The 26,291-nt window shown below is 35.3% G+C and overlaps 1 protein-coding gene across 4 annotated transcripts in view; it reads left to right on the top strand.

The window, feature by feature from the left end:
- The window catches only part of LOC129760991 (serine-rich adhesin for platelets-like), an 80,128-nt gene that overhangs the window by 43,745 nt on the left and 10,092 nt on the right, over positions 1 to 26,291 (top strand). For all 4 annotated transcript variants that reach the window (XM_055758692.1, XM_055758691.1, XM_055758690.1 and 1 more), the window contains one exon: positions 19,803 to 20,457. In XM_055758692.1, coding sequence (XP_055614667.1) covers positions 19,803 to 20,457 — 655 coding nt within the window. The remainder of the gene's footprint in view (positions 1 to 19,802; positions 20,458 to 26,291) is intronic.

Raw genomic sequence — 26,291 nt, 5'->3', positions numbered from 1 at the left:
ATGAAAAGACGAATTGGCACAGGGAGAGCAGATTTTTAAGGCTGCAGCTACGAAAAAACTTGTTTCTGATTCGCCCCCGATAGATAAGACGGATTAGCACGAGAAGCGCAGATTTTTAAGGCTGCTGCTACTGTTTGTTAGTTTCCTACGATAGAAAAACGAATTGGCACAGGAAGCGCATATTTTGAAGGCTACTGCTGCTGTTTGTTAGTTTCTGATTTAGCCTCCGATGGAAAGACGGATTGGCATAGAGAGCGCATATTTTTAAGGCTGCTACTACGAAAAAAAATTGTATCTTATTCGGCCTCCAATAGAAAGACAGATTGAAACAGAAAGCGCAGATTTAAAGGCTGCTGCTACGAAATATTTGTTTCGGATTCGGCCCCGGTTAAAAAGCCAGATTTTTTTAATGCTGCTGTTTGTTAGTTTCTGATTTGGCCTCCGAAAGAAAACGGATTGGCACAGGAAGCGCAGATTTTAAGGCTGCTGCTACGGAAAAAAATGTTTCTGATTTGGTCCCCGGTAGAAAGACCCATTGGCACAGGAAGCGCAGATTTTTGGCTGCCACTAAAAATTTGTTTCTGATTCGGACCCGGTGAAAAAACCAGATCGGCTAGGAAAGCGGAAATTTTCAGGTTGCTGCTACTATTTGTTAGTTTCTGGATCGGCCTCCGATGGAAAGACGGATTGGCACAGGAAGCGCAGATTTTAAGGTTGCTTTTACGAAAAAAAATGGTCCGGATTCGGCCTCTGGTAGAAAGACGGACTGGAACAGGAAGCGCAGATTTTGAGGCTGCTGCTACGAAATATTTGTTTCTTGATAAGGCCCCGGTGAAAAACCAGATAAGCTCGGGAAGCGCAGATTTGTAAGGCGATTGTTGTTGTGTGTTTGTTTTTGATTCGCCCTCAGAGAAAAGATCGTCTGAAAAAGCACAGATTGAGAAGGCTGCTGCTAAGAATGTTTTCTGATTGTTCTGGGTGTGCACTTATTTACAGCTTCTGGTCAAAATTACACAAAAAGCTTTCGATTTAGAACATTTGATTTTTTTAGAAACATTTCGACATTCGATGGGATTTGGGACTATTTTTTAAGAATTTTTAACTTTCTGTACATTCCCGGAGAGATTTCCGTCAAGAAGCCAAAAAATGCGCTAAATTTAGTACACAAAATGGAACTTGGTTTTTTTGCTTTCTTTAAACTGAGTTTTGAGTTAAATTTCTTGATCGTGCATCTACACGAAAAATTTACTGCACCCCATTTCTCGGTCGTAAAATTTTGTAAATAGGACCTGCGATATGTCACTATAAAGAGGAATTACGTCATCGTGAATCGACTTATGGAATGAAATCGAAAATACTCTAAAAATTTAATTCTCATTAAAGTTTCTTGACACTCAATGTGGACTTTCTCCAAACAGATATTGTCGCTGAATCCCCAAACCGGAGTTTTCGTCAATGAGCACTGGCGACATTTACTGGCGACACTCACTGGCGACAAGTTATTATCAGGACGTGTACAACTTCGGGTGTGTTCTTATATCAAAGATTTTTTATTTCAAAGGAAAGTGCCGCAAAAACAAAGGATTTTTTCCTTTGGTTTTGGTTTAAATAAAAAATCTTTTGGTTCAAATGCATTTTCCTCTGTTTCAAAGATTTTTTCTTTTGAAAAATCTTAGATTCAAAATATTAATGCTTTTATACAAAAACCAGTTTCATTTGATTTAAAGTTATTATCTTTGCTCAAAGGTAATTTAGATATAGATTTAAAAGCATTTATTCATTGAACCATTTTCCATTTATTCCAATTGGAAGATTTTTACCCTGTTGTTTCGAAGTTCCTATTAGGAGTTTGAATAATAAAAAGATACAATTTTAGTTCTTAAATTCTTTTTTATTCACCAACACATAAAACACTGGTTCACTATAACCGAGTAGGGTCCTTGATATCGTTGACAAAGTTTCGCATTCTCCGTGGCCCGGTTAATAAACTTCCGAAAGCCACTCCAGCTGCTGGCTGGTCTGACTGGTGATTGCCGTTGAAGATTGGGCCGAAAAAATACGACCGCGGGATTTGGGGAGGTGTTACTTTGCGCAGCTTTCTCCATGTTCGAGAGACTTGGAAATCTATCCGTCGGCCGTGGTCCTGTAACTATACAAGCGTTTTAGAAAATCTTGAATTCACTTAAATATTCAGTATTTATCAACTTACACTTACAATTTGGCACCCTGAATCCTCCTTATTTATAGCTTACTCCGATTCACTGGTTTGATTTTTAAAACGAGCGGCCGAACTTTATTCGATTTTTCGGTTTTCTGTTCTTCTTGCAAGTCAATGCAAAATATCTTCTAAGTTTGAAGTTTTTGTTTCAAAAAATTATTCTTTTCAGTTTAAAACATTTTTCTTCGGTTGAAAGCAAATTTACTTTGTTTCTAAAGAAATATGCAATTGAACAAATTTCTTTTGAATCAAAGAATTTGTTTGAAATCAAAGTCCAAAGTTATTCAATTCAAAAAATTTATTCTTTCTTTCAAAAATTATTATTTTCAATCAAAACTATAATTCATTGATTCAAAAAAAAAACAGGAGCTGGATTCAAAAAAATGAATGTTTTGAAACAAAGTCAGATTTAATTCGTTCCAAAATTCAAGTTTACTCTGCGTGAATACACGGAATCGTCCATCTTGTGACAGGCAATCGTAATCATAGGCATGGTAGGCGAATAATTCGCTGTCAAAAAGCGCTCCGTCTCCACCCCCCACCAATGTGAAACGTTTGGTACTCCTTGCCTACTGTTGCTCAATTTGCAACCACCCGTAGCTGTATAGGCACGCTGGTTATTACTTTACAAAAGCGTTCCCAGTAATGATATTTCACAACGTCGCTAGTTGGCAAGGTTGCCGATCACCAGCGCGAAAACTTCGGATTTCAACTTCAATGACAATACTCAATCAAATTTTAAGTGATCAACACCGTTACGTTACGTTACACAGCAAAAAATTTCTAAAAGTATACGGAATCTAAAATACGAGAGATCTATTTTTTTACGAGTGTAATTCACAAAAGATATAATTTTCAACTCCTTTTGATGTAATTTTAGTCTTTAGAATAAAAATAAATTGTATTGATATAATTTTACATTCTGTGATGTAAAAACCAAGCGGTCAATGAAATTTATATCACAAACAGTGTAAAATTATATCTGTTTGTTTAAAATTGAATGGAAATTCTCAACTTGTGGCATTTGTGTTTGTTTTTGTCCGAGCAGCCATAAAAGTTCCAATCAGTTCGGCAAGAAAATTTATTATGAAAATAGCCAAGGAAAGCAAATAAGTCCACGGAATTCGGATGAAGATCAGGTAAATGACATTATGTAAAAGAAAGATGTGGAACCTAATTATTATTTTTGTTTCAGCAGATTTACGCAGTGAAGTGGAACCACGATTGGAGAATACTGATGGCGGCTGACCGGTAAAAATAGGCTGTATGAAGTCCATCATCCCAACCTGGCACTGCTCATGATGGTGGGTGAACTTTTTTTTATTTTTATGCTTCGATTTGAAAATAAATTCCTTCAGTAAAAGATATAAGTGTGTTTCAATTATTTATTATTTATACCTCCAAAAGTGGCAAACAATCAAAATAAAATCATAATTTACACCGTTGTGTATTTTTACATGACAAAAGGCGGTTCCATTGGCGTGCATCGTTATCGATCTAAATTTACACGCCCCAAAAATTACATTCTTGTCAAAAATACACAGTGATAGAATTTTAGATCAAAAACGATGTTCCGATTTCGTGCATCGTTTTCGATCTAAAATTACACGATTTTTTCTTGCTGTGTACCTTATAAAACAAATATTAAATTAATGATTCACTACAAACACAACTAGTTTATTCCTGCTTTAATTCGATGATACAATCACTCTAAAAAGAGAATTTTTTACAGTCGCTCGTGTTTTAAGAGACTCTTACTTAAAACTGAAATCCTGGATGTATGAATTCGGCCACGGTCACATAAAATGATTGTTACGGATATTTCAAACTTCCAAAGTCCCAACAATTTTTCAAGTTCTGTAACGAATTAATTCACCCGCAACCAACTACAAAGTTTTGATAGTAATTCAATGGGAACAGTGTTTCAGTATTCAACTACTAGCTAGCTAGCTAGCTAGGTTGGCAGGTACACTTCCGGATGCCCCGAGCAGCTTTAGGAACGTTCTTTCCTGTTATGTACTCGAAAGGTTAGTGTAGAGAACAGACTGATTTTAGAGGGCGTGCAGGAGGAAGCAGTACAGCCAATTACGGCTCGCAAAAGATCTCACGACAACTCCAGCCGAGTCCGGAATCGAGCTTCCTCCTGCAGCACCTGTTGTTGGTGCGCCGCTAAGTCCTGCTTAAAATTCCTCGTGTTTTGCACTTTATATAACCAACGGCTCCCCCTCCCCCTCTTCCCTGCTGGCGTCCGTTGCCATTTTCACCACCCGGCATTTATAATAAAATGTCAACTGATACCGGGTAGAATCCTAACCATGGTGCACCCAACTCTAGAATGGTTTGTTCGAAATGCCATTTGGTTTTTTTTACATTTCTCTCCCAATAGGGGAAAGGTGTTACAAAAGGTTTGAGACTTGAATGACATAACATCATATGTCGAAGAATTCGGTTACACTCCAAGCGTGATTAGCCTAAATTCGGGTTTAAATTACCCTAGTACCTAATGGGACGCTGGAAGAAAATTTGAGGCCAGTTACCCTAGGGTGCACACCTGAGTCATACAAAGTTCTTACGTCGATTATGATGATGATAATGGGACACTTGCTGCTGCTGGCACACGAGTGCAACCGAAGGAAAGTGTGGGTTTACCTCGAGTCGATAATTGAAAGGCCACGTTCAATCAGTGCGCGCTCCTCCCGCAGTTTTTGCAGTCGACCACCGAAGAAAGTAAGAAGAACCCGGTACTTCACAGTAGTAGCTAGTTCTGGGCGGGATCAAGGCAGGACGTAACCCAACACCGCTCGCGCTGCCCCTATCCGTTTCCTCGCCACCATCAGTGAGTGCGCCCGTTCAACTAAAGTGGCCATGTGGGCAACAAGTCACGTTGTCTCGAGAGTGGCAAACCTAACCTCCAACAACAGCAACAGTTACAACAATCGGCTGTGGAGCTATTTAGTATAGCTGAGCTCCTGCTAGTAGACCCTATCTACCTATTCTATAGGATAGTGTTGTGGTTGTTTGAACGCCTCTATCGGCTTGTTTTGTACCGGCCTGCGGGCAGATCTATAAATGTGGGACGACTCGGAACTTTTTTTTCTCTCCCTCTCTCCCGGGGAGCTTTCGCGCCAGTTTTGCGGTTTGGGGTGGTTGAAACCCACCAGCTGAGACAATACGCGAGCGCTTCTTCTTCTCCACACTCACTTACTCGGGTTCTTCCATCAACTAGTATAGTAGGTATAGTGCGGTGCAAAAGCGAGAGACCTAATCACATAATCCATCATCACATTTCAAATTCAAACGCTCGGAACGGGATGCAACGCGACTGGCCAGGCACGTGGCCTCCAGCACTGCCACCGACGGGCGACATGGGTATGGCCGTTGTCGGTCGTGATGACGGTTGCGAGTTGCATAACCTTGTTCCCGAGTTCCCTATCGCCTCTCCTTTCCCCTCCTTGTTTTGGTGGATGACTGACTATTCTCTTTATGTATATTGTTTTCCTTGCTTTTTTTCGCAAACTAACAGCAGCGCCTGGCAGGATTGTTCTGGAATCTGGAAACTTGTTTGCTCATAGTTAACTTTATGTGGTTTGATGTTGTTCTCGGGGATGGGTACAATATATAGATAGGAAATGGAAATGGAAATCAAATGTTTTGAGTAACAAGTTAAGAAAAATACTTAAATGTTTATATAACCAGTAATTTCCAGTATTTCCTCCAGAATTACAAAAACATTACAGTTTAATTGCTAAAATTTCTCGTAATAAATCAAATAGTTTCTGTTTGTTCAATAAAAAACAAAAAGTATTCCCGAAAAAAAATACCGGCATTTCCATCAAAACTACCGAAATTGCTAAAATTTCTCGTAATAAACCAAATATTTTCTGTTTGTTCAATAAAAAACAAAAGGATTCCCGAAAAAGTTTCCGGCATTTCCATCAAAATTACCGAAATTTTTTTGTTTGTTCAAATTTACTGGAATTATCATTTCAGGTCGGTAAAATTACACATTATTTATTTTTTTAGGTTTTTACATAAATTTTAGTTAAAATTACCGGTATTTCATTCGAAACCGTGGTGAACGTGTGGTGAAATTACAGAAACACTACAGTTTGATTGCTAAAATTTCGCGTAATAAAACAAATATTTTCTGTTTGTTCATGTAAAACCAACAAGTATCCCGGAAGAATTACCGACATTTTCTTCAAAACTACCGAAATTTTTGAGTTTGTTAAAATTTACTGTAATTATCATTTCAGTACGGTAAAATTACAGATATTGCATGTAGGTTTTTTTCGATAAAAACTACATGTATTTTAGTCAAAATTGCCGGTATTTCATTCGAAACCATGGTGAACGTGACGTGAAATTACAGAAACCTTACAGTTTGATGGCTAAAATGTCACGTAATTAAAAAAATATTTTCTGTTTGTTAGGATTAAAACAAAAAGTATTCCCGAAAAAATTACCGACATTTCATTCAAAATTACCGAAATTTTTTAGTTTGTTTAAATTTGATGGAATCATCATTTCAGTACTGTAAAATTACAGATATTGCATTTAGGTTTTTTTTTTCGATAAAAACTACATGTATTTTAGTTAAAGTCACCGATATTTTTATTCGAAACCATGGTGAACGTAACTTAAAATTACAAAAACATTCAGTTTGGTTGCTTAAATTTCGTGTAATTTACCAAATATTTTCTGTTGTTCGGTTAAAAATAACAATTATTCCTGAAAAAAAAACACCGACATTTTCTTCAAAATTACTGAAATTTTTGAGTTTTTTTTTTAAATCTACTGGAATTATCATTTCGGTACGGTAAAATTACAGGTATTGAATTTAGTTTTTTTACCTGTATTTTAGTTAAAATACCGGTATTTCATTCGAAACCATGGTGAACGTGACAAAATAGGCTCCAGTAAATAGCGGCAAGCCCGAAGAAAGCGACCATGTGCGCGCTCGGCTAAAATCCCGAGTCGATGGGTGTGGTGACAGAGAAACAACAGAGAGAGAGATCCGATTGAGCTCGACGTGTACGCATGCTGTAGCCTATTTCTTCACGTTCACCGTGGTGTAATTGGCTAACGCGCCGTTGTACTGAAGCGGAAATTGCTTGTTCAATTCCCATTGGTGAGCCGTTGTATCTTTTTCGAAAAATCTGTGATATTTACAGCTTGTTTTTTTTTCTTTATTTGATTTCTCATGTTTCTCTCATACTATCCATCATTCTTGAAATTGTGACATTTTTGTTGTTTTAATTTATTACAACTTCTTAACCGTTTCCGTACGGTCAAAATTATCATTATTGCTTTTATGGTTCTTCGGTATAAAAAACTTCCTGTATTGCCAAAAATATTACCAAACAGCAAAAAATATTTCCTGTAAAATTACGCAAATGTCCTGTAACAAAAAGGAGCAGAACATTTACCGTAATTTTACAGGTCGAAAACATGATTACGTGACATTTAATTTCAGTGTACAACTTTTTTTTACAGGACATTTGCTGTAATAATAATCAAGCTAAGCTAAGCTAAGCTAAGGACATTTGCTGTAATAATAAATCAATCTTCGTTGACTTTCAAGAAAAACAATTTAAAATTACAGGTTTTGTTAAGTACAGGTGATTTATTTTAAGGTTTCAGTTTTCAGTGACACGTAATAGTCAAATTTTTCTCCTGTGCAGATTTGTGAAAATTTATTATAACGTATCATTTCAATACAGTAAAAGTTATCGATATTGCTTTTACCGGGTTTTAGGAGAAAACAAAGTTACATGTGTATCGATTAAAATTACACACTACGAAAAAATGTGTGAAATCACATCACATGTGATGTAAATAAAAATGAACATCACATATGATGGAATTTCCAGTGTTAGTTAAATATTACACGAAAGTAAAATTTAGCAACTTATAAAATAAAAAAAAAAACTGTAAAATTTTTCAACGTTTTAAATAAAAATGATGAAAATTATAAACCACTGAATATAGGAAGAAATATGTTCCAATTAGAATTTGTTTCGTTTACCTTTTTGTTAAAAAGATTCAATAATCTAATAATTTCTTATCTCTTAATAAATATAAAATCGAACTATAATAATTATCTTTTTTTTTTATTTAGTGACAAACTTTTTTTCTATCTCACACATTTTCTTCTCTTACTAATCCAAAGTTAGGAAAAACACTGCCGGCACATAAAAACTTTATAAGTAAAATGCTTTGAGAAAACCATTTGTAAATAAAAAAAAAACATTTTTTATTAGGAATCTCACGCACACTTCCACTTACTTCTCCGAAAAACCGGATCCAAAATTGAGTACTCGCAGGAAAACTGTTTCAATAAAATACTCTGCTGCACGACTTGACTTAACATTTCGTTGACATTTGTGAGTACCTATTTTTGACAGTCTATAATTTTACATGACATGATTGCATTCAGTGTATTGTAATAATAATTGACTTCAAATTCAATTCCATGTTGTGTAATTTTAAGAAATTTTTAATTCAGTGCTGTTATGAATTTTTTTGTGACCAAAAAAAAATGTTGTAAAATTACATCACATATGATGTAACGAAATAGAAGCATCACATATGATGGAATTTTCTGTGCGAGTTGAATATTACATTTCTGTAAGCTTCAACAGGCGTGAAAAATTCGAAAGACATGTAAAATATTTAAGACGTGTAATAACTAATTCGCAATGAAAATTCCATCATATGTGATGTAAATTTACATCATACGTTATGTAAATTTACATCAAATGTGATGTAAATTTACATCATATGTGATGTAAATTTAACATAAAATAATCGCGTTTCGTGTCAAGTAATATTTGTGTCATTTGAATTCCGTGTTGTTAAGGATTCAACATTTTTTTAGCTGTATATTTCCATTGAAAAATTACGTTCTTCGTCTTGTAATATTAAAGGTTTTCAATTTCAGTGTTGCTTAAAAGATTCAGATCTTTTTTTGCTGTGTACCGGTTGTTTCCGAAAATCATTCAAATTCAACAGTTTGTTTGCTTAAATTTGCTTGAAATATTCGGTTTAAAAATAGGTTGCCAGAATTGCCAAATATGGGAAATTTTATCTAAATACTTAGCAAAACCTAGGCCTTTGATGCAAAATTTTCATACCAACATCCGAGCAATATTCGGACAAATTTAAGAAAAAAACCTCGAAAATTATAAGATAAAAATAAAAAAAAAACACTTGAAACAATATTTTTTTCATCGAAACACATCAGCAGATTTTGAATCGTATTTTAGACGACAGAATGCTTTTTCATGTTTATTTAGATACAACTTGTTCAAATAATAAGACGCAAAAATCTTAATTTATACTAGTTTTATTTGAGTTTTTTTATTCGATTTTGCATATAAAGTGAATTAATCCGGACAAATTCCGAGCTTTTCAATAAAATCCGCGCAACAGGACCGGATATTTCCCAAATTTTGAGTGAAACATCCGGACAAGTCCGGTTGAGACTCGGAAAATTGGCAAGTATAGTTTAGTTCTGTAAAAATATCTGACTTTAAATTAATTCGGGTTGCAATTTGTAGTGTATTTTTTTTTTATTTTGATACAGTTACAGGCAAAAATAGTTTATATAAAGATTCCCAACTCTTATGAAAACCGGGAGACAAAAAAAAATAAGCGCCACCATCAAATATGACGGCAGAAATGCAACTAAAACACAGTGAACACTGTTAGCAGAAAAAAACTCATGTAAAGCATTTTTAATCACACTGTCGGACACATGTACTCAATTGAGAGTTTTAAAGCACAGCAATAAAAAGTTCCATTAACAATAACTAATTATTGCACTCAAAAATCTTTAGTGTCAGAAATGAGGGTGTGGATTATTTTATGCGCAGCGCACAAAATAAGACTGCACACTTTAGAACTTTGGATTGTGATATTTGTGCCATATTTCAAATCAGTACCTATTTAAATCAGTTTTTTTTTTATTTTTCTGATCGCTAACCGCTTTTTGTGACAGCAAAAGATTGCACAATATCCAAATTTCCAAAAAAAATATCAGCCTGATTGTTTCACTTTGAAAAAGACTCAACATTTGCAAAACTAATAATTAAATAATATTCTTCAAAATTTAACACGACACTTCAGGTAAAGTAAAAAGCCCCAGTTTTAGAAGTTGATCCAGCTGTTTATATCATACAGCATTTTGAGTATTGGGTTTTTTCTAACTGATTTCCTTGCAGGCCATTTAGCTAAATTTAGTTCTATGTACAAATTTAACAGAGTAAATGAAGGTAGCGGTACACCTCAGGTGAAAATGAAAAATCTTCTCTAGCCAGTAACTAAAAATAGTTGAAAGATGAATTTTGAACTGGTCTCAGAGTTTAAAACCTCCTAGAAGTTTTAAACACTGAGACTGGCTTGAAATTCAACATTTCACTATGTTCTTAAATTATAAATTGGTCAATATTCTTAAATTATTATTTTCTTTGTACACTTTTTTTATTCATTGTTGATTTAAATAATCGAATAAAAAACATTGTGAACGTTAATGTTTTCATTATTATTTTAACTGTTTAAGTTTAAGTTTTTTCACAATCGATGAATCTGAATGCGGTTAGCTCAATTTTACTGAATCAGTAGCATTTGTTTCTGCAAAATTGAATAAATTTACTTCAGAGTGCATTTTGAATAATTTTAAATTGATTGAAAACATATCAGAGTGCATCATGATCTGCACGCTCGGATCTTTAAACACAATTTGTGAGAAATGTTGACCTTTTCCGTCAGCAGGTGGTGCTGATGTTTGTAGAAAGAATGTCTGTTGGAATTTATATGGAAAATATCAAGAGCTGGGTATCTTTATATCTACTATCTTTGGTTACAGGGCTGGAAAACAGAAAAATGCGCTCAAATGTCAAATTGGGCAGATTAAATCACCGACCAGTGGGCCGGTATCAAATTTTGTTTCATTAGATGATCATTATTACAACTTTTTTTTTGGTCTTTGAAGCCATGCAAAGTTGAACAGGTTAACAAACTTCACCAAACTGAGCATGTCTTATCTACAAAACAGTGCTCAGTTTTAAAAAAAATGCTACAGGGAATTTCTATTTGCCTAACCTAACTCCGCCTATGTCTGAATTACCTCTGCTAGCATATACGTATCCGAAATTTATTTTGGTTTGGCAAAATTTACTTCTATTTAATAACAAATAAGCACGGAAGCTTATTTCGAAATATATGTACAGGTCCCTCAATACTTTGACATAGAATTTGGATCAAGAACTTTGACGTGTTTTGTTATTTAAATTATAAAACGCTGTAATATTAGATTCAGTCGATTTGGGGTCATATTTTAATTTCTTAAACCCCGAGTTCTAAAAAGCTTCGTTTTGGTCCACAAAATATCCATGATTTTTTGCAGAATTTTTAGTAACATTTTGAGCGTGTTTGTGTCACAAAGCACAGAATTTTGGAAATATTCACAGATTTTTTTTGTTGGATTTCTAACTAAATATATGATTATATTGGTAATGTTAACTGATTTGTCTCGAGTACAATGTAAAAAAGACCCATTTTTCATGATTTTTTAAATAAAATTTATGCAAATGACATCACAGAATAACATCATTGAATTTTTGGAAAAAAATACTCAAATTCAGAATTTTTTTCACAAGAACACAGATTTTTTTTCCGGCAACCCTTCCGTAACGCCAAGGTTACCGAAAAAACTTTGTGTTTTTGCGAAAAAAAAATCTGGCTTTCTGTGATTTTATCCAAATATTTTGTGATGGTTTTCTGTGATGGAAATAGCATAAATTTCTTTGAAAAGACATGAAATACTGATTTATTTGAGAAAAATCAATAAACATTACCAATCATTATGTTTTTCCTAAACAAAGATAAAAATCCCAAATTTCTGTTGACATCAAAATTTCAATTTTGGAAACGCGTACAAAATAAAAAAAATCTGTGAAATCTATAAATATTTACAATATGTGTTCTGTAACACAGTTTATTTTATGACAATTTTCTTGAAATTCTGTGTAATTATAGATTTTTTTGTAATTTCGGAAAATAGCCGTAACGTCGTATCTGGTTAGGCAAAAAAAAATACTAGCTGTTGAATAGGAGTATTTATTTTATCATTGAAAAACAATCTATTCAACTAACATCACTGCCGGTGCTTGGCGAGGTATTGCTTGTCAAGAAGTCACTTCGTTAGGCATCAGCAGTGATGTCAGTTGAATGGATTGTTTTTCAATGCCAAAAGACATACCCCTATTAAACAGCAAATAGTTTTTTTCGTCTAATAAAAAACGAAGTTACGGTCTTCGACAAAGTTGTTCAGCGGAAAATTTTCTTTAAATAATTTATAAATTGGCACAAAACCCATGAGCAAGTTCGGTTCCACAGAAGAAAACGAAAATGAGAATTATCTTTCAGAACAAAATATTCAAAACAAATATTCCCAATCAAACCTAAAAATTCAAATTTTTTTTTTTTTTTTTTATAAACGAACACAAACACATACAGGGTCTCAATGAAACTTGATGTTTCCTCGAAGAGAATCCCTTTTCTTAATTCTAAGCGTACATCTTTCGAGGATATGATGGCTAGCATCTTACAAATGCTAAAACCACCAACCCACAGAAAGTGTACTATGTGTGCCGTGACCGGGACTCGATCTCATACCCGCTGGCTTAGAAGACTGGAAGGCTATCCTCTACGCCACGGGCTCAACGAGTAACGATTACTCATGTAATCGTTACTTAAAAATTCTGCAAAACATCATGTATGATTTCTGGACCAAAACGAACCTTTCTAAACTCCATGGTTTGAGAAATTCGAAAATGAACCTAAATCGACCCAGTCTACTGGTGTATGGCAGTTGGAATTTTGGTAAAAATAAATCGGAAAATTAAAAGTACTTTTTGCTGTGTTCAGAATTTGTATGAAACAGGATGAAAAAAAAATGGTATTTCTTAAACCAATCAAAATTATAGACAGCTTGAAACAACTTTTCCAGAGACACATTTTTTCATTGGATAAACATGTTTAAATGAACTGAACACATAAAACATACCATGCATTCCCGAATTGAACAAAGCAATAACCTAAAAACTGACAACTGACAATGTACCGATAACTAAGGATAAAGATTTCCATCCCAGTAATTTATAATTCAAATCTCCGAACCACTCACAATAACCCACGCTTGGAAAACTGCCGCCTTTTACCGGCAAAGCACGATAGCAAAGCAGCAATGGCAAATGACATGTGCGTGGGTGGATGGATTTTAACTACTAGGTAGGTAATCGAAGAAATGTTTCCAACATCCTTCAGCAGGTGCCTGACGAGTGACGAGTTTCTGCTTTTCTTAGGAAGGTTAGGCCAACAGATAATTTTTATTCAGTTGGATGCTTTTTCGTTAGTTCTGGGGGACTTTTGAGTGGTTATTCAAAGAAAAGTCATCTGTCAACTAATTGTTAATTTGTAAAATTGAGATAACCTTAGGATGGGAAAAACAGCAACAAAAAATTATTGAATGATTGGTAAATTCAACTGTTACTATCAAGATCCCTCGAGGTAGCGCCGACAGTTGTCAACACATGCCAACTACATACTCGGAGCAGAGTAATGGTTGCTTTATCTCTACTCATTTTTCGTGCCGGCATCCAAATTACCAAATCATTCAAGCTCAATTTATGCAACTAAAACCCCGGAGTTGTCCCCCTGCTGTGGTATGCCTGTTGTAGCTCCTAGCAAGAGGCAACGAGCTTAAAATCTCTCTGTTTCCACTTCTCTTAATTTTTCACCCCAATTCTGGTCTCTCCCGGCTAGAAGCTCCCCCACTGGAAAGCGCGAATCCACGTGAATCGCAACAAGCAGTGGCTGACGGCTGTTGTGTTTACTGAATGGTGGATGGGGTTGTTGGGGGGAGTAAATACTTACAAATGAAAAAATACACACACAGTCCCAACCTCTCTCAATGGGCGGCCGGTTTATATAGGTCGTGAAACAGGCAAATTGTTGAGTTGCTCTATGAGCTGTTCCGAAGGGGTGGGGGGAACCGTTTTAGTGGGGAGCAATACTGCGATCCATCCCCCTATTTCTAGGCTGTCGCGCGCGCACCCTGTACAAAAAACAATAAAATTTTACCGGCATTTCGCGCCAGCTGAACAATAAAATGCCAATCGTGGTTTTAGTGCAAGGGTAATCGGAGAGCGATAAATGGCGGGAGGGAAGGATTCTTCATCTTCAGCTGATTGGGAGATCATATTTAAATTTGCTCTCGAGTTTCAGTTTTCAATGCAAGTTCTCAAACTGTTTTCTGAATCAAAATCTCAAATCTAGATTTGAACCTTGAGTGGGAGAAATTGTCTCGACTAGGAATCGAATTCGGGTCCTCTCATCTGAAACCTTACCAATAGGTCAAATCGTCAGATGAAATTAGTCAAGCTGTAGCTCTATAATTCAGTTGATTTTATCGAGTTGAACTCGCTGCTAGATTCGACGGCAGAAAACGCTCATCGTGCCCCGATAAATGGTGCTTATACTGCCACAAAGGGGGCATTATGCCTCATTATGCCCCTAAAGTGACTGTTTTCAGCTTTCGGCAAAAAAAATTAAAATGCATTTTTAAACGTTTTTATCTTCTTTTTCAAGTTTCTGCCTGTTAGGAAATAGAATCTTTTTTTAGTGTCTGTATACTAAAAAATAATGAAACTCACATGTTATAGCTGTTTTGTATGGTTAAATGAGCGTCCCTCTTAAGGTGATCATTATGGCCTTATTTCCCCTATCTAGTATTCTGTCAATTTTCTTTATGGGTGGAATTTTGAATTTTATATTAAAATTTATTGAGACTGTTTCTGACTCGCAAGTTGTATAAATTCAGCAAATAAACCAATTTATGAGATCAAATCGGCTACCAACTGAAAAGATGAATAACCTTATGAGGTGTAACTTTATAGGAGAAAATATTTGTGGCTGTTGGAAAGCTGTTTGTGTTCGCATAATGAAAAATACAAAGGGTAAATTAGAGCAATTTATTAAATTTGAATTTGAATTTGAATTGCTTCAAAAATAACTAAGTTTTATATCTGGAGTTCAGCACCTTTTTTCTCAACATAGTTTTTTTTTTAAATTGACCCTTTCATGATTTGCAAAAGGAAATGATTTGCTCCGACCGTGGCCTAGAGGATAGCGGTAGCGTTTAAATCTTCTATGACAGGGATCATGAGATCGAGTCTCGATCACGGCATACATAGTACTCTGTCTGTGGGTTGGTGGCGTTAGCATTAGTAAGATACTAGCCATTATATCCTTGAAAGATGTACGCTTTAGTCTTAGAATTTAGATCTCTTCAAAGAAACATGAAGTTTCACTGAGAACCTATATGTGTGTGTCGCCGCCTTTAGAAATCTTGCAATTTCCAAGCCGTTCAACCGGTACCAAAATCTCATCGCCTAAACTGGGTCTAAATTTCGTGGGATAGTGCTACCACTGATCATACTGACTGAACACTCGTTTTCGTTTCCTGGATAATTTTTCCAACTGTACGCTGCCAATAAGTCAAGCGGTGTCTTGTTTGTATCCGGCAGAGCTGGCAGAAGACATACCTCCATTTAACAGGCGGTGTGGCTCATTCAGGAAAGTCGGGAAATGCGGGAAAATGTCGGAATTTAAAATCTGTCTGGAAATACGGGAAAAAGTCGCGAATTCCTTCAAGAAATCGGAAATTTTAGGCTCAGCTGCTCAGGAAAAATATGTCTGTGCCTCTTATGCTCAAGGATAACTGAAAAATTGTGAATCTTACACTCAACGAACACCTTTTAAAAAATTTAACTTGAAATTTCGAGCAACTCCAAAATGATCAAATTATTTAGTCCAGTTGTAACGGAGAATTAGCTAGTAGAAATGTGAGGTTTTTCCGTTTGCATTTCTTTACAGTCTTTAATATGTCAACTCCCGTTTAACTTGGAACTTTTTTTTTGTTTAAGTAGAGGAACGTCTTAGCTAAAATTTTGTACATCAGAGAGAGATTTCTTTAATCGACGAATCTTTAAATATTGAAACGCTCCAGAAAAAAATAATTACTTCAGCATAGCATAGTTACGAGTTTAGAGCATTATCTTCTAAATTATGCTAAAATTTAACATTTCGAACCTTTAGTGATCTTTCTAATGCATATTTGGTTAGGTTTGACCAGGCCGAACTGAGCGCCATCGCCCTGAGAAAATTTTGAAACAACAGAATTTGAATATAATTTACAAAACCAAAAAAGTGAATATGATTGACGACAATTACTTTCTTTGTTTAAAAACTACTGATATTACAATCAATTCATAAAGTTTCCCGAATAAAATGCTTAAGAGGTCGAATTCCAACAATTTGTCCTTCAGTTTAAAATGAAAACTAATATTATTCAGATGAAATGTTAAGGAATAAGTAATGTAAATTTTTGTATGATTGTATAGTTGTATGGATAAAATAAACCTAAATTCACACGGTTAAATCAAACCACTTTTTACACTGAACTTACGACTTAAAACCCAATCTATTTTCTTGGATAGCATAGGTTTTTGCAAAATTTATGAAGAGATAAGACATGAAGACATAAGATTCAAATACTACCTTTTTTGTGACTTGAATTTACTTATTTGCGGCTGTTTTGAAATTGAAATTAAACAATTACTGTTTAATTTCAATTTTATTGCATTTTCTCACTTTGCTTATGCTTTCTTCTAAAAATTCTTATAGACTTTAAAATTAAAATTTTCATAATAGCGAGATATAAAAGGGCGCAGAAAAATTGAAATCTAAAATATGCTATGGTTTTTGCGTTTTGTGCAAAATGTTGTTGAAATGAAATCACTTATTAGTAGAAGTAGAAAGTAGAAAACCGTTGAATAGAGCCTTTCAGACTGTTTTCTTTTTGGTTTTTGAAAATCGGGAGTTTCATAAGACCATGCGGGAAAAAGTCGGGAAAAATGCGGGAAATGAAAAATTGAAATTGAGTGGCCACAACAGGTTATAACATGGTTTATCGAAGGGATACGAGGTTGCGTTTTTCGACAAAATTATTAAGCAGAAAATTTCCTTCAGAATATTAATAAATGGACACAAAACCCATTATTTAGGCTCGGTTCCAGAGTTAAAGAAATAATCATGTTAGTTTTTCAGAACAATATTTTAATTTACCCATGCAAACAAAAAAGTGAAGACTAATTTATGTAACTGTTACTTCCAAATCCTGAATTTTGAACTTAAAAGAAACATTTTACATCTAAGGGTTTGAGAAATTCGAAAGTGACACTCAAACAACTCAGTCTACTCAATGGACAGCTTGTTTTTTAGGAATCAAATTCAACCAGAAACCATTGTTTCATCATCATTAACAGAAAACATAAGCTGTTTAATAAAATCGTCTCATTCGTGAGTGCTAGAGGAAAATTTTGTAGAAACCCTCAAAATTCAGATGGAATCCTGGGAGTCCCTTAAATTGCAGGCGACCCCAAATTTGTATGGGAAATTCAAAACCTGTGAAATATTTGCGCTGCAGGTTAAAATTGATCCTAGGCTTAGTAAATACAAGATCTCATGCGAAATTTGGGTCAGATCGGATCATGGGAAGGGGTCGCTTAACAAGTCTGAAGTTTGTATGGAATTTTGAGACAGTTTGTTCGAGAAAATTAAAAAAACCAGTGTTTCATCAATAACTTTAGTTCCCTTCGGCCGATTTTCTGAAAGCCCAAATTATGACAAATATTTCATCCGAAGACTGCATTTCGATATGAGTTAACATGAAAATGATATTAGGCTTCAAAAATGGCCTAACTTTTCTAAAGGTGGTATTCATCACTGTTAATGAGTCGGGGCGGTCGAACATATTGATACCTCATCAACAGAGATGAATACCACCCTTGTAATTAGCCAATTTTTGAAGCCTAAAAACTTTTTTATCTTAACTTCTAATGAAATATTTGTCAGAATTTGGGCTTTAAGAAAAAAAAACCGTATTAAAAAGAAATCGACCGAAGGGAACTAAAGTTTTTGATTGAAAACTGTTATTTCATGGTTCTCCCGAACAAAATGGCTCAAAACCCCATACAAACTTCAGGCTCGTTGAGCGACCTCTTCTCATGGCCCAAATTTTGCATGAGATCATGTACTAGCCTGCAGTCTGCAGTGCATAATTTTTTTAAAATTCGAGTCATTTGGGGCACTCGGTACAGTTTTTATATCACAACTTCGTTCGGCGTAAGTCTCTGGCTGCAAATTACATGATTCTACTTTTTTTATTCGATTTTGTATTCATGAAACAAAATACTAGTAACCCTTACTTTTGTTTTAACTAAGAATCCCTTTTGTTAAGTTAATTCCCTATTTTTATATTTCCAATTTAGATTCCACATATGTTAGGGGAAACTTTTAATTTATTCTCTAATTAATTGCGACACGGAAAGCACTCTATGACTGTTGTTATGTTATTTACAACAAGTTCCCTGGTCCAGGTTACACACTAGTCTAAGCTTTTGACCGCTAGCTATCCGGATTTTTCTCGCGTGTTGCTCAAATGAGATGCCGTGCGGTGTAAAATGCAAATTTGTTTAGAAGATGATTTGTTCCCTGTACCCTGTCCTGTACCTACCTCAATGTTCGTTACACAACACACATGACTCTACTTGGGTGAATTGTTCTAAGCCGACTTAAATGAAGCTGCTGAATCTACTGACATCTGTCACCCCCGGGTTTTGTTCAAGATTTATTCTGTGTGTTTAAATTCGACACAGTTTTGATCCAACTCAATCTCGAAACGGGGTCCATTATCGTGCACCGTTGCATGGTTGATTCTGATCTGGATTCAGATGAGACCTTTAGTATCTATTATGGACACATGTGCAACCGGCGGCGGCGATGCACTCTGCATATGGCTAGAGTGGATGAATAGACGAAGCGTATTTTCTCCCTTCTTCCCATGAAATGGACAACACGTTTCTCTCGAGCACGCGGCCTGGCTGAACTTGGCCTGGGCCCTTCTCTCGTTTGTTGTGTATTGGCTTGGCGCCACCCACCTCCCACATTTGCGTGTGGCGTCAGCGTCGTCCCCAATTTCATGGCATTCGGTGTCACTTAGAATTGGGATAGGTGAAATCGTTTAAACTTATTCAATGATAAGTAAAAAAAACAGTTCAAAAAGTTGATTATGAGATCATTGAATCTGACCAGTTGATAGTAAGAGTTACATCTCAATCAAGATTATGGTAACGGAAAAGTTCACATCGTTCTAATCGCAAGAGAGAAACAAAGTTGCAGGACTGTTACATGACATTGAAAAACCGGGTTCGTAATCACACGCCGGCTGAGCTGGCTCGCTCATATTGTTGTTTCCCTGATCATTGACTGCGTAGTTTTAGATTACACGATTCCGATTTAAACCTACTTAGAATTGTTGTGAACACAATTGTATTAAATTTCACACGTCGCGTCAGCTACTCGCTCAGCCATATCCTAACTAGTGATTGTACACATATTATGCAACCTTAACTTATCCTAATGTGTTCGATCTTCGTTCTGCTTATGTAACTTTCAGACGAACCCCTCGTAAACGGACATTCCAGCAGCAGCAGCAGCAGCACAGCACCACCGCTCGTAGTGATATCAACCAATGGCAGCAGCAGCAGCGGCCACATCCAGAAACACCATCCCGCCTCTTCCCTCACGATTGATCTCTCGACCAAGAGTGGTAACCTGGTCCATCATCGGCTGTCCAGCACCCCGCCTTCATCCGCTTCGTCCTCCTCCACCCTGACCATTTCCCCGGTGGACGATTCCCAGTCGTCGCTGAATCTGAGCAGCGGTTCCAGTGGGTACATGAGCGGCGGTGCCAACAGTTCCAGCTCCCTGAATCTGAGCGGAAGCAGCTCGTCGCCGCTGCCCATCAGCATCGTCAACGGTGGTCTGGTGTCCGCCGTCGCCGGAAGCAACTCGTCCCCGCTGCCCCACGATCTCGTCATCATCCAGCAGTCGGCGAACATCAGCCAACAACATCATCCGTCGTCGCTCTCATCTTCGTCGTCTTCGTCATCGTCGTCGTCGTCATCGTCGTCTTCGTCGGTGTCTTCGCAGCTAGGACATTTGGTGCAGACCGGGCAGGGACTGGCTGGAAGTAGCAGCAGTGCGAGTGCTTTGCTCGGACAGTTTCCCAGCGGAGGACGGCGGCGGACTACCAGCTCCAACAGCAATGGGTAAGTTTATACTAATTTAGAACGGTTTTGCATATTTTAGTCCGAGTCCGACGGAGAATTACGGTTAATGATTAGAACGGTCGCCATGTGATGAAACAGGTCACCGTTTGCAGCCACTTTCCTCATTTGTTGTTCGATCCCCATTCTAAAGCGACCGTCAAAAATTCTGGTCAAAATTACAATGTGATTTAAGGGAGCTAAGGACGAATGGATCAAATCGGCCTCCAACCTACTTACAGATCGTCAATTGTCTATAGATCTATGAGATTTTTATCCCAAATTTGTTGAAGTAACTCAACTGATCATGAAGATTTTCATGAAAGCTTCCTGTATGAGTATTCAGGTAACAATCATCTCACCTTGATGTAATTTGCACAAAGTTCTGACGGTCGCCATAGAAAAGGAAGGATCATTGAACATTAGACCACAAGATATAACAAGAATTACTTCAAGCTAGGCAAAAAAAATCACAACCATCCTAATTTTTTCACAACAGATGCAGCCAAAATAACTCACTGCTTCGGATGAATTTTCGCAATTTTTGAATGGCCATGAAAGTCAGAAGAATCAACCAGCTATATGTTGTCCAATAGAAACATAACAATACCAATTATAGGTATCGGGCACTTTTATTCATGTAGGACTTCTGTTTCCTGTTATACAATATTTATTTAGTGCTTCAAGCGGAGAAATGAAATCAAGGAAGAAAATTCGTCAAAGATCACACAAATTGTGCAGTCAATGATTGTATTTGTGGTTATTCGTGGCAATTTGCTAGAGATAATTAGAAGATTTGAGTTCAAATGAGAGAAACCAGCGCTCAGAGCGCTTATCACTCCACATGCAAAGAATTCTTTGATTTCAATCCCTTGGCTTCAAACAAGTTTGAAAGGCATCGGTAAGAAGTTTTTATCTAACAATAAACATTTACAAAATCACGAATGTGTTCCAAAACTTCATTAATAACAATCTCAAAATTTGTAAAGTATCTCAGAAACCGGTAAAAAAAATCAGAGTTGGAATTACAATTAGAGCAAGTTTACTTGTGTTGGGAAAAAGTGGTAAAAATGTTGACACTTGTAGCACATTTTGAAAACTTTACAATGCGAAAACATTTTCAAGATCTGCGATCTTCAAGCGTTGTAAAAAAATTCAACGCCCAAAGATCTTGAAAACATTCTTGCATGGTAAATTTTTAAAAATGTGCTACAAGTGTCAAAATTTCTACCACTTTTTCCTAACACGAGTGAACTTTTGCTTTTAGAGGAAGTTCACTGATGTTGGGAAAAAGTGGTAGAAATTTTGACACTTTTGGCACATATTGAAAACTTCAACATGCAACATGCATATAGATAAGGATCACCAGAAAGTCCTATAACTTCAAAAAGCAGTTTATAGGAAAAAAATCTGTTTAAATACAAAAAATCTGATTTAAATAAAAAAAACGATTTAAATAGAAAAAATCTATTTTTTTTTTCAAAAAAAATTATTGATTTTTATCCACCCTGATTTCAAAGTAATGATTATATGTGTAATGTGTAACTTTTGGTTTTGTTTGAGAAATTTCAATATTTTGTTCTGCAAAACGAACAACCTTATTGTTTTAACTCTGGAATCAAAATATCCAATATTTTTTGTTCTACTTTCCATTTTTTCTTAATTCCATTTAGTCTTCATTCTGGCTTCCAGTCAAATAGGTGTGTTAGTATAAGTGTTTGTTCGGTCTTCCTTCAGCAGATTTCGGATGTTTTCGGCTGCATGGCGCCTATTGAATATTCTCCTACGAGCAGGGTTGCCAATGAGCCTGATTTTCCAGGATTTGCTTGATTTTTTGAGACCCATCCTGACAACCTCCATTTTTTCCTGATTTTTGGAAATATGCCTGATTTAGCCTGAGGAAAACTGTATGTTTTAATGAACATTTCAACCCAAATCCATCCTAAGAGTGTCAATATTCTTCTGGGACCCTTAATGAACATCTAGAATGTCAATTAAACATCCTTCGCTTAAAATCGCTGTATATCGCTTGTTTCTCAATCGCCCAATTTGTTTTATTTTACAAAATTTTTAGTTTTGGAAACCTTGTAACGTAACTGAGATATGATACTCAGACAATATTCTACTACAATCACTTGTTTTCATCTTATTCAAGGTGGGCTTGTGATATAGCTCAGTTGGCAAGTCTGTTGTCTCCTGAGCCGATGTCCGCGAGTTCGAGCCCAAGAGTAAACATCGAACACAGTTGTACCGGATGAGTTTTTCAATAACGATCCGCCAACTGCATCGTTGATAAAGTCGCGAATGCCATGAAGATGGTAAAACGACTATAATCGAAACAAAAAATAAATCTTATTCAAGGTCAAAGAAAAAGTCGAAATAGGGGCTGCAGAAAAAAAGCTATATATCAGTTCTTAAGGAAGCTAGTGTTGAAATCTGTATGATGGATCTATGTCAGGCAAATAGAAATTCGCTGCAGCAATTTTGCAGCATTTTTTTTTTTTTTAGCACTTTTTGAAAAGATTTGTAATTGTTAATGATAAAATTCGTGCCAGAACCAAACAAAATCAAAAAAGCTATTGTCTTATAGATGAGACATGCTCAGTTTGGTGAAACTTGTAAACCTATCCAATGCAAAATTCTCTCAAATACTTGAAAAAAAGTTTTATTAACAATCTTTCTAATGAAACAAAATTAGATACCTAAGCGCTTTTTTTGTTTTTTTTTTTCTATTTTTCACTCCTGGATGATGAACAAAAAAGTAAAAAAGAGCTGTAAAACCGTACTTTTTCATCGATCAACCGCCAAATGGCACAGGACAAATGTTTTTAATTACAGTCAATTACTAATTTTATGTCAATTTACATGTTTAGCATCATTAGATTCTCAAAATACGAAACACAGATTTGTTGACGTATTTTCAAAAAACTTTGTTTTTTTTTACTTTTTGTCAATCTGCGTTTTTTCTTTGTACTTATTTATACTTATTTATTTTGTACTGGATTTTGAGTATGTAAACGCAATATTTTTGCTATAAAATTATGCTGCTTCTTAGTAATTCTTAGTAATTCTTCTAGTAATTTTGTTAATAACCTTCTATTTCATACTGATTATAGTGGAGTTATTGCTGCGATGTTTCTCAGACTTATATGTATTTATCGAATTTAGAAATAAAAACTCAATGTGTGGTATAAGTTTTGTTTTCGAATTGAATTCCAGTTGGGAATCTAAATGTTTTTTTTTTAATTTGAAGTTCAAATCCCATTTTTTATAGGTGATTCATGAACAATTTAAGGACGAATAATGTTGTTTATTTTTATATCCTTTTCAGTACAATGTTCATCCAATGATTTCAACCGTATCAAGCACTAAATTAATGGAAAATTTTACCCATCAAACAGAAAAAAAACTGCGAAATTTTATCTAATGTCTATTGTACACGGAAAAACGAAAGAACGATGTGACCCAAATATGTAATTTCAACGTATTTCAGTATGAGAAAACATTTTTCACGAGCATTCATAGTCTTCGGATAAGTTCTTATAGTGTGCTCGAAAAAGTAGAGCGATTCTTTGTTATCCCCATTTCTATTTTTTTAATTTTGTTATGTGATTTTTTTTTATAAGGACCTTTTTTCTAGGTACAGCTCTCGTGCAGCTGAATTGGTATTCTAATTTTTTTTTAACTGTTTACTTACCTTTTTTGGAATCATGATAAGAACGCTGTTCATAGGAAAAGTAAATTTTAATAAATTGAATATTTTTCTATTTTTGGAAGCTATTTCGAGATAAAAATTCACATCACGATGAATGTTTGTCCTGACAATCAAAAGTTCATCAAAATTGTTAACCCTCATACAGCTTAGTAACTCATCGAGTTGAATTCGAAGATATCTATTAAAGAAGGTCTAGAACCTATAATTTATGATATTACCGTGATCGAAAACATAACTTTTTTTTTGTAAAATAGACAAAAAAAGTCAACAGTTTGGCTTTTATCTAAGCCTGATTTATCCTGACTTTTATATTCAAGGTTTCCTGAATTTGGAAAAAATGGCAACCCTTCCTACGTGTATTTGCAACATAGTTTAGTTCTGTGACTTTGAATATGATATTAATCTTAGGTTTTGAAGCAGGTAAATGAGTTCAACTAATAAAAACTTATTGGCATTTGAAAAATACACTTTTCTTCAACTAGTACACACGTTTTTGTTATTCAAAATGTACATGGATTACCTTCATGTTAAATTCGCGATTCGCGATTCGCTTAGATGAGGCATAACAGAGCAACATATCAATCCAACAATTGCAAAGCTGTTCTATAGGGGAGAATGAGGATACTTGATCCCTGGGGATACTTGATTCCCTAGCTATATCTCCAAACTGGAATGTCGTACAAAGATCAAATGTTCTAGAAAAATGTGCCAAATGGAACAAAACAGCAATAGTTGAAGCTCAAAAATTTTCAACAAAATAAGTTTTTGGGTTATTGAACTTTGTTTGAAAAATTTCTCAAAATGTGACTTGAAGATCTTTTTTCATCATTTTGAAATGTTCCTAACATGGTAATATTATAACAAAAATATTTATTCCAATACATAAATCTTTCAAGTGTAAATTGAACTTCAAAATACAATATTTTCAAAGCGATGGAAAACTCCCAACTTTTTTCAGGGAAAGTTTTCTGAAATGTTGATTTTGGGTACAATTGATCCCTTATATTTGGGTACAAATGATCCCGGTATATTCTTCTTCTCAGTGGATCGTGGTCATTGCTGATTACGAGATTACTAATATTTATCGAATAGCTAATATTCATCCATCAATTATCTGAAGAAAAGGGCTTAAATAATTGATTTTCTCTTGTTTATAAAAAATTGCGCCCGTAAGTATGCAATGTCTTAAGGGTTGAGAATAAGCTATGGAATTTATTTTTCTGACAATTATAGGTTGTGAAATGAGAACAAACATGACCAAAATAGTCAATTAACATTCTATCTTGGGGTTTTGTTTGATTTTTTCCATGGATTAGGGCTTCCTGAATAAAGGATCAAGTCTCCCTTAACTTCAAAAATATTGCAATTTTTTTACTCCCACGAAAATGCTTCTAGTTCATCTACGGGTTCAAGTATCGTTCTAATTTTAGGAGCATAGAAACTTGAAGTTACACGCTGTCAGAAAATGTAAAAGAAAGCGAGTTGCTAAATTTTTCCAAAAATATATGGTGAAAATAAGAAAAGGGGATCAAGTATCCCCACTCTCCCCTACCTATATAGTGCGATCATCTTTTGCCGAAATAAAAAAACTCGAGCATATGCTATTAGTGAAGTAGATCATAATTTTGCGATCCCTTGAGTGAAATAGATGAAAAATCGATCCCAGGAGTGTGTTTTGTATTATTATTGGTGTTTAAAAAAAGCATTTCAGACTACATCATGCGACCCTTAAACAGATCCCTGCAACGTTACACGATTTGTCTATGTATCGTGTGACCAACATCTTTTAAATATGTGCTCGTGAATCTCGTTTTTAAGCTTTTTTTTCCTCAGATTTAAGATTTTTTTGCCTTGAAAGCATAGGAGATGAAAGCTTAAATCTGAGGAAAAAAGCTTAAATCTGTCAAAAAAAAGGGGAAATCTGAGAGATGTGCTCCACACGGTTTGAATAACATTGCCAGGATGTGCCCTTAAATTAAATGGTTTGACTTGTAAATGTCAAATATCGATGTTAAAAGACCACTACACTCAGAGGAAATCTTATTATAAATTTCATAAGATACATCTTATGAACCACTTTTTTGCGTCCAAACTAATTTTTCATAAGAGTCTTATGAAATTC

Source organism: Uranotaenia lowii, unplaced genomic scaffold (genome assembly GCF_029784155.1).
Source record: "Uranotaenia lowii strain MFRU-FL unplaced genomic scaffold, ASM2978415v1 HiC_scaffold_95, whole genome shotgun sequence".
Taxonomy (NCBI): Eukaryota; Metazoa; Arthropoda; class Insecta; order Diptera; family Culicidae; genus Uranotaenia; species Uranotaenia lowii.
This window is presented reverse-complemented; position numbering and strand designations above follow the sequence as displayed.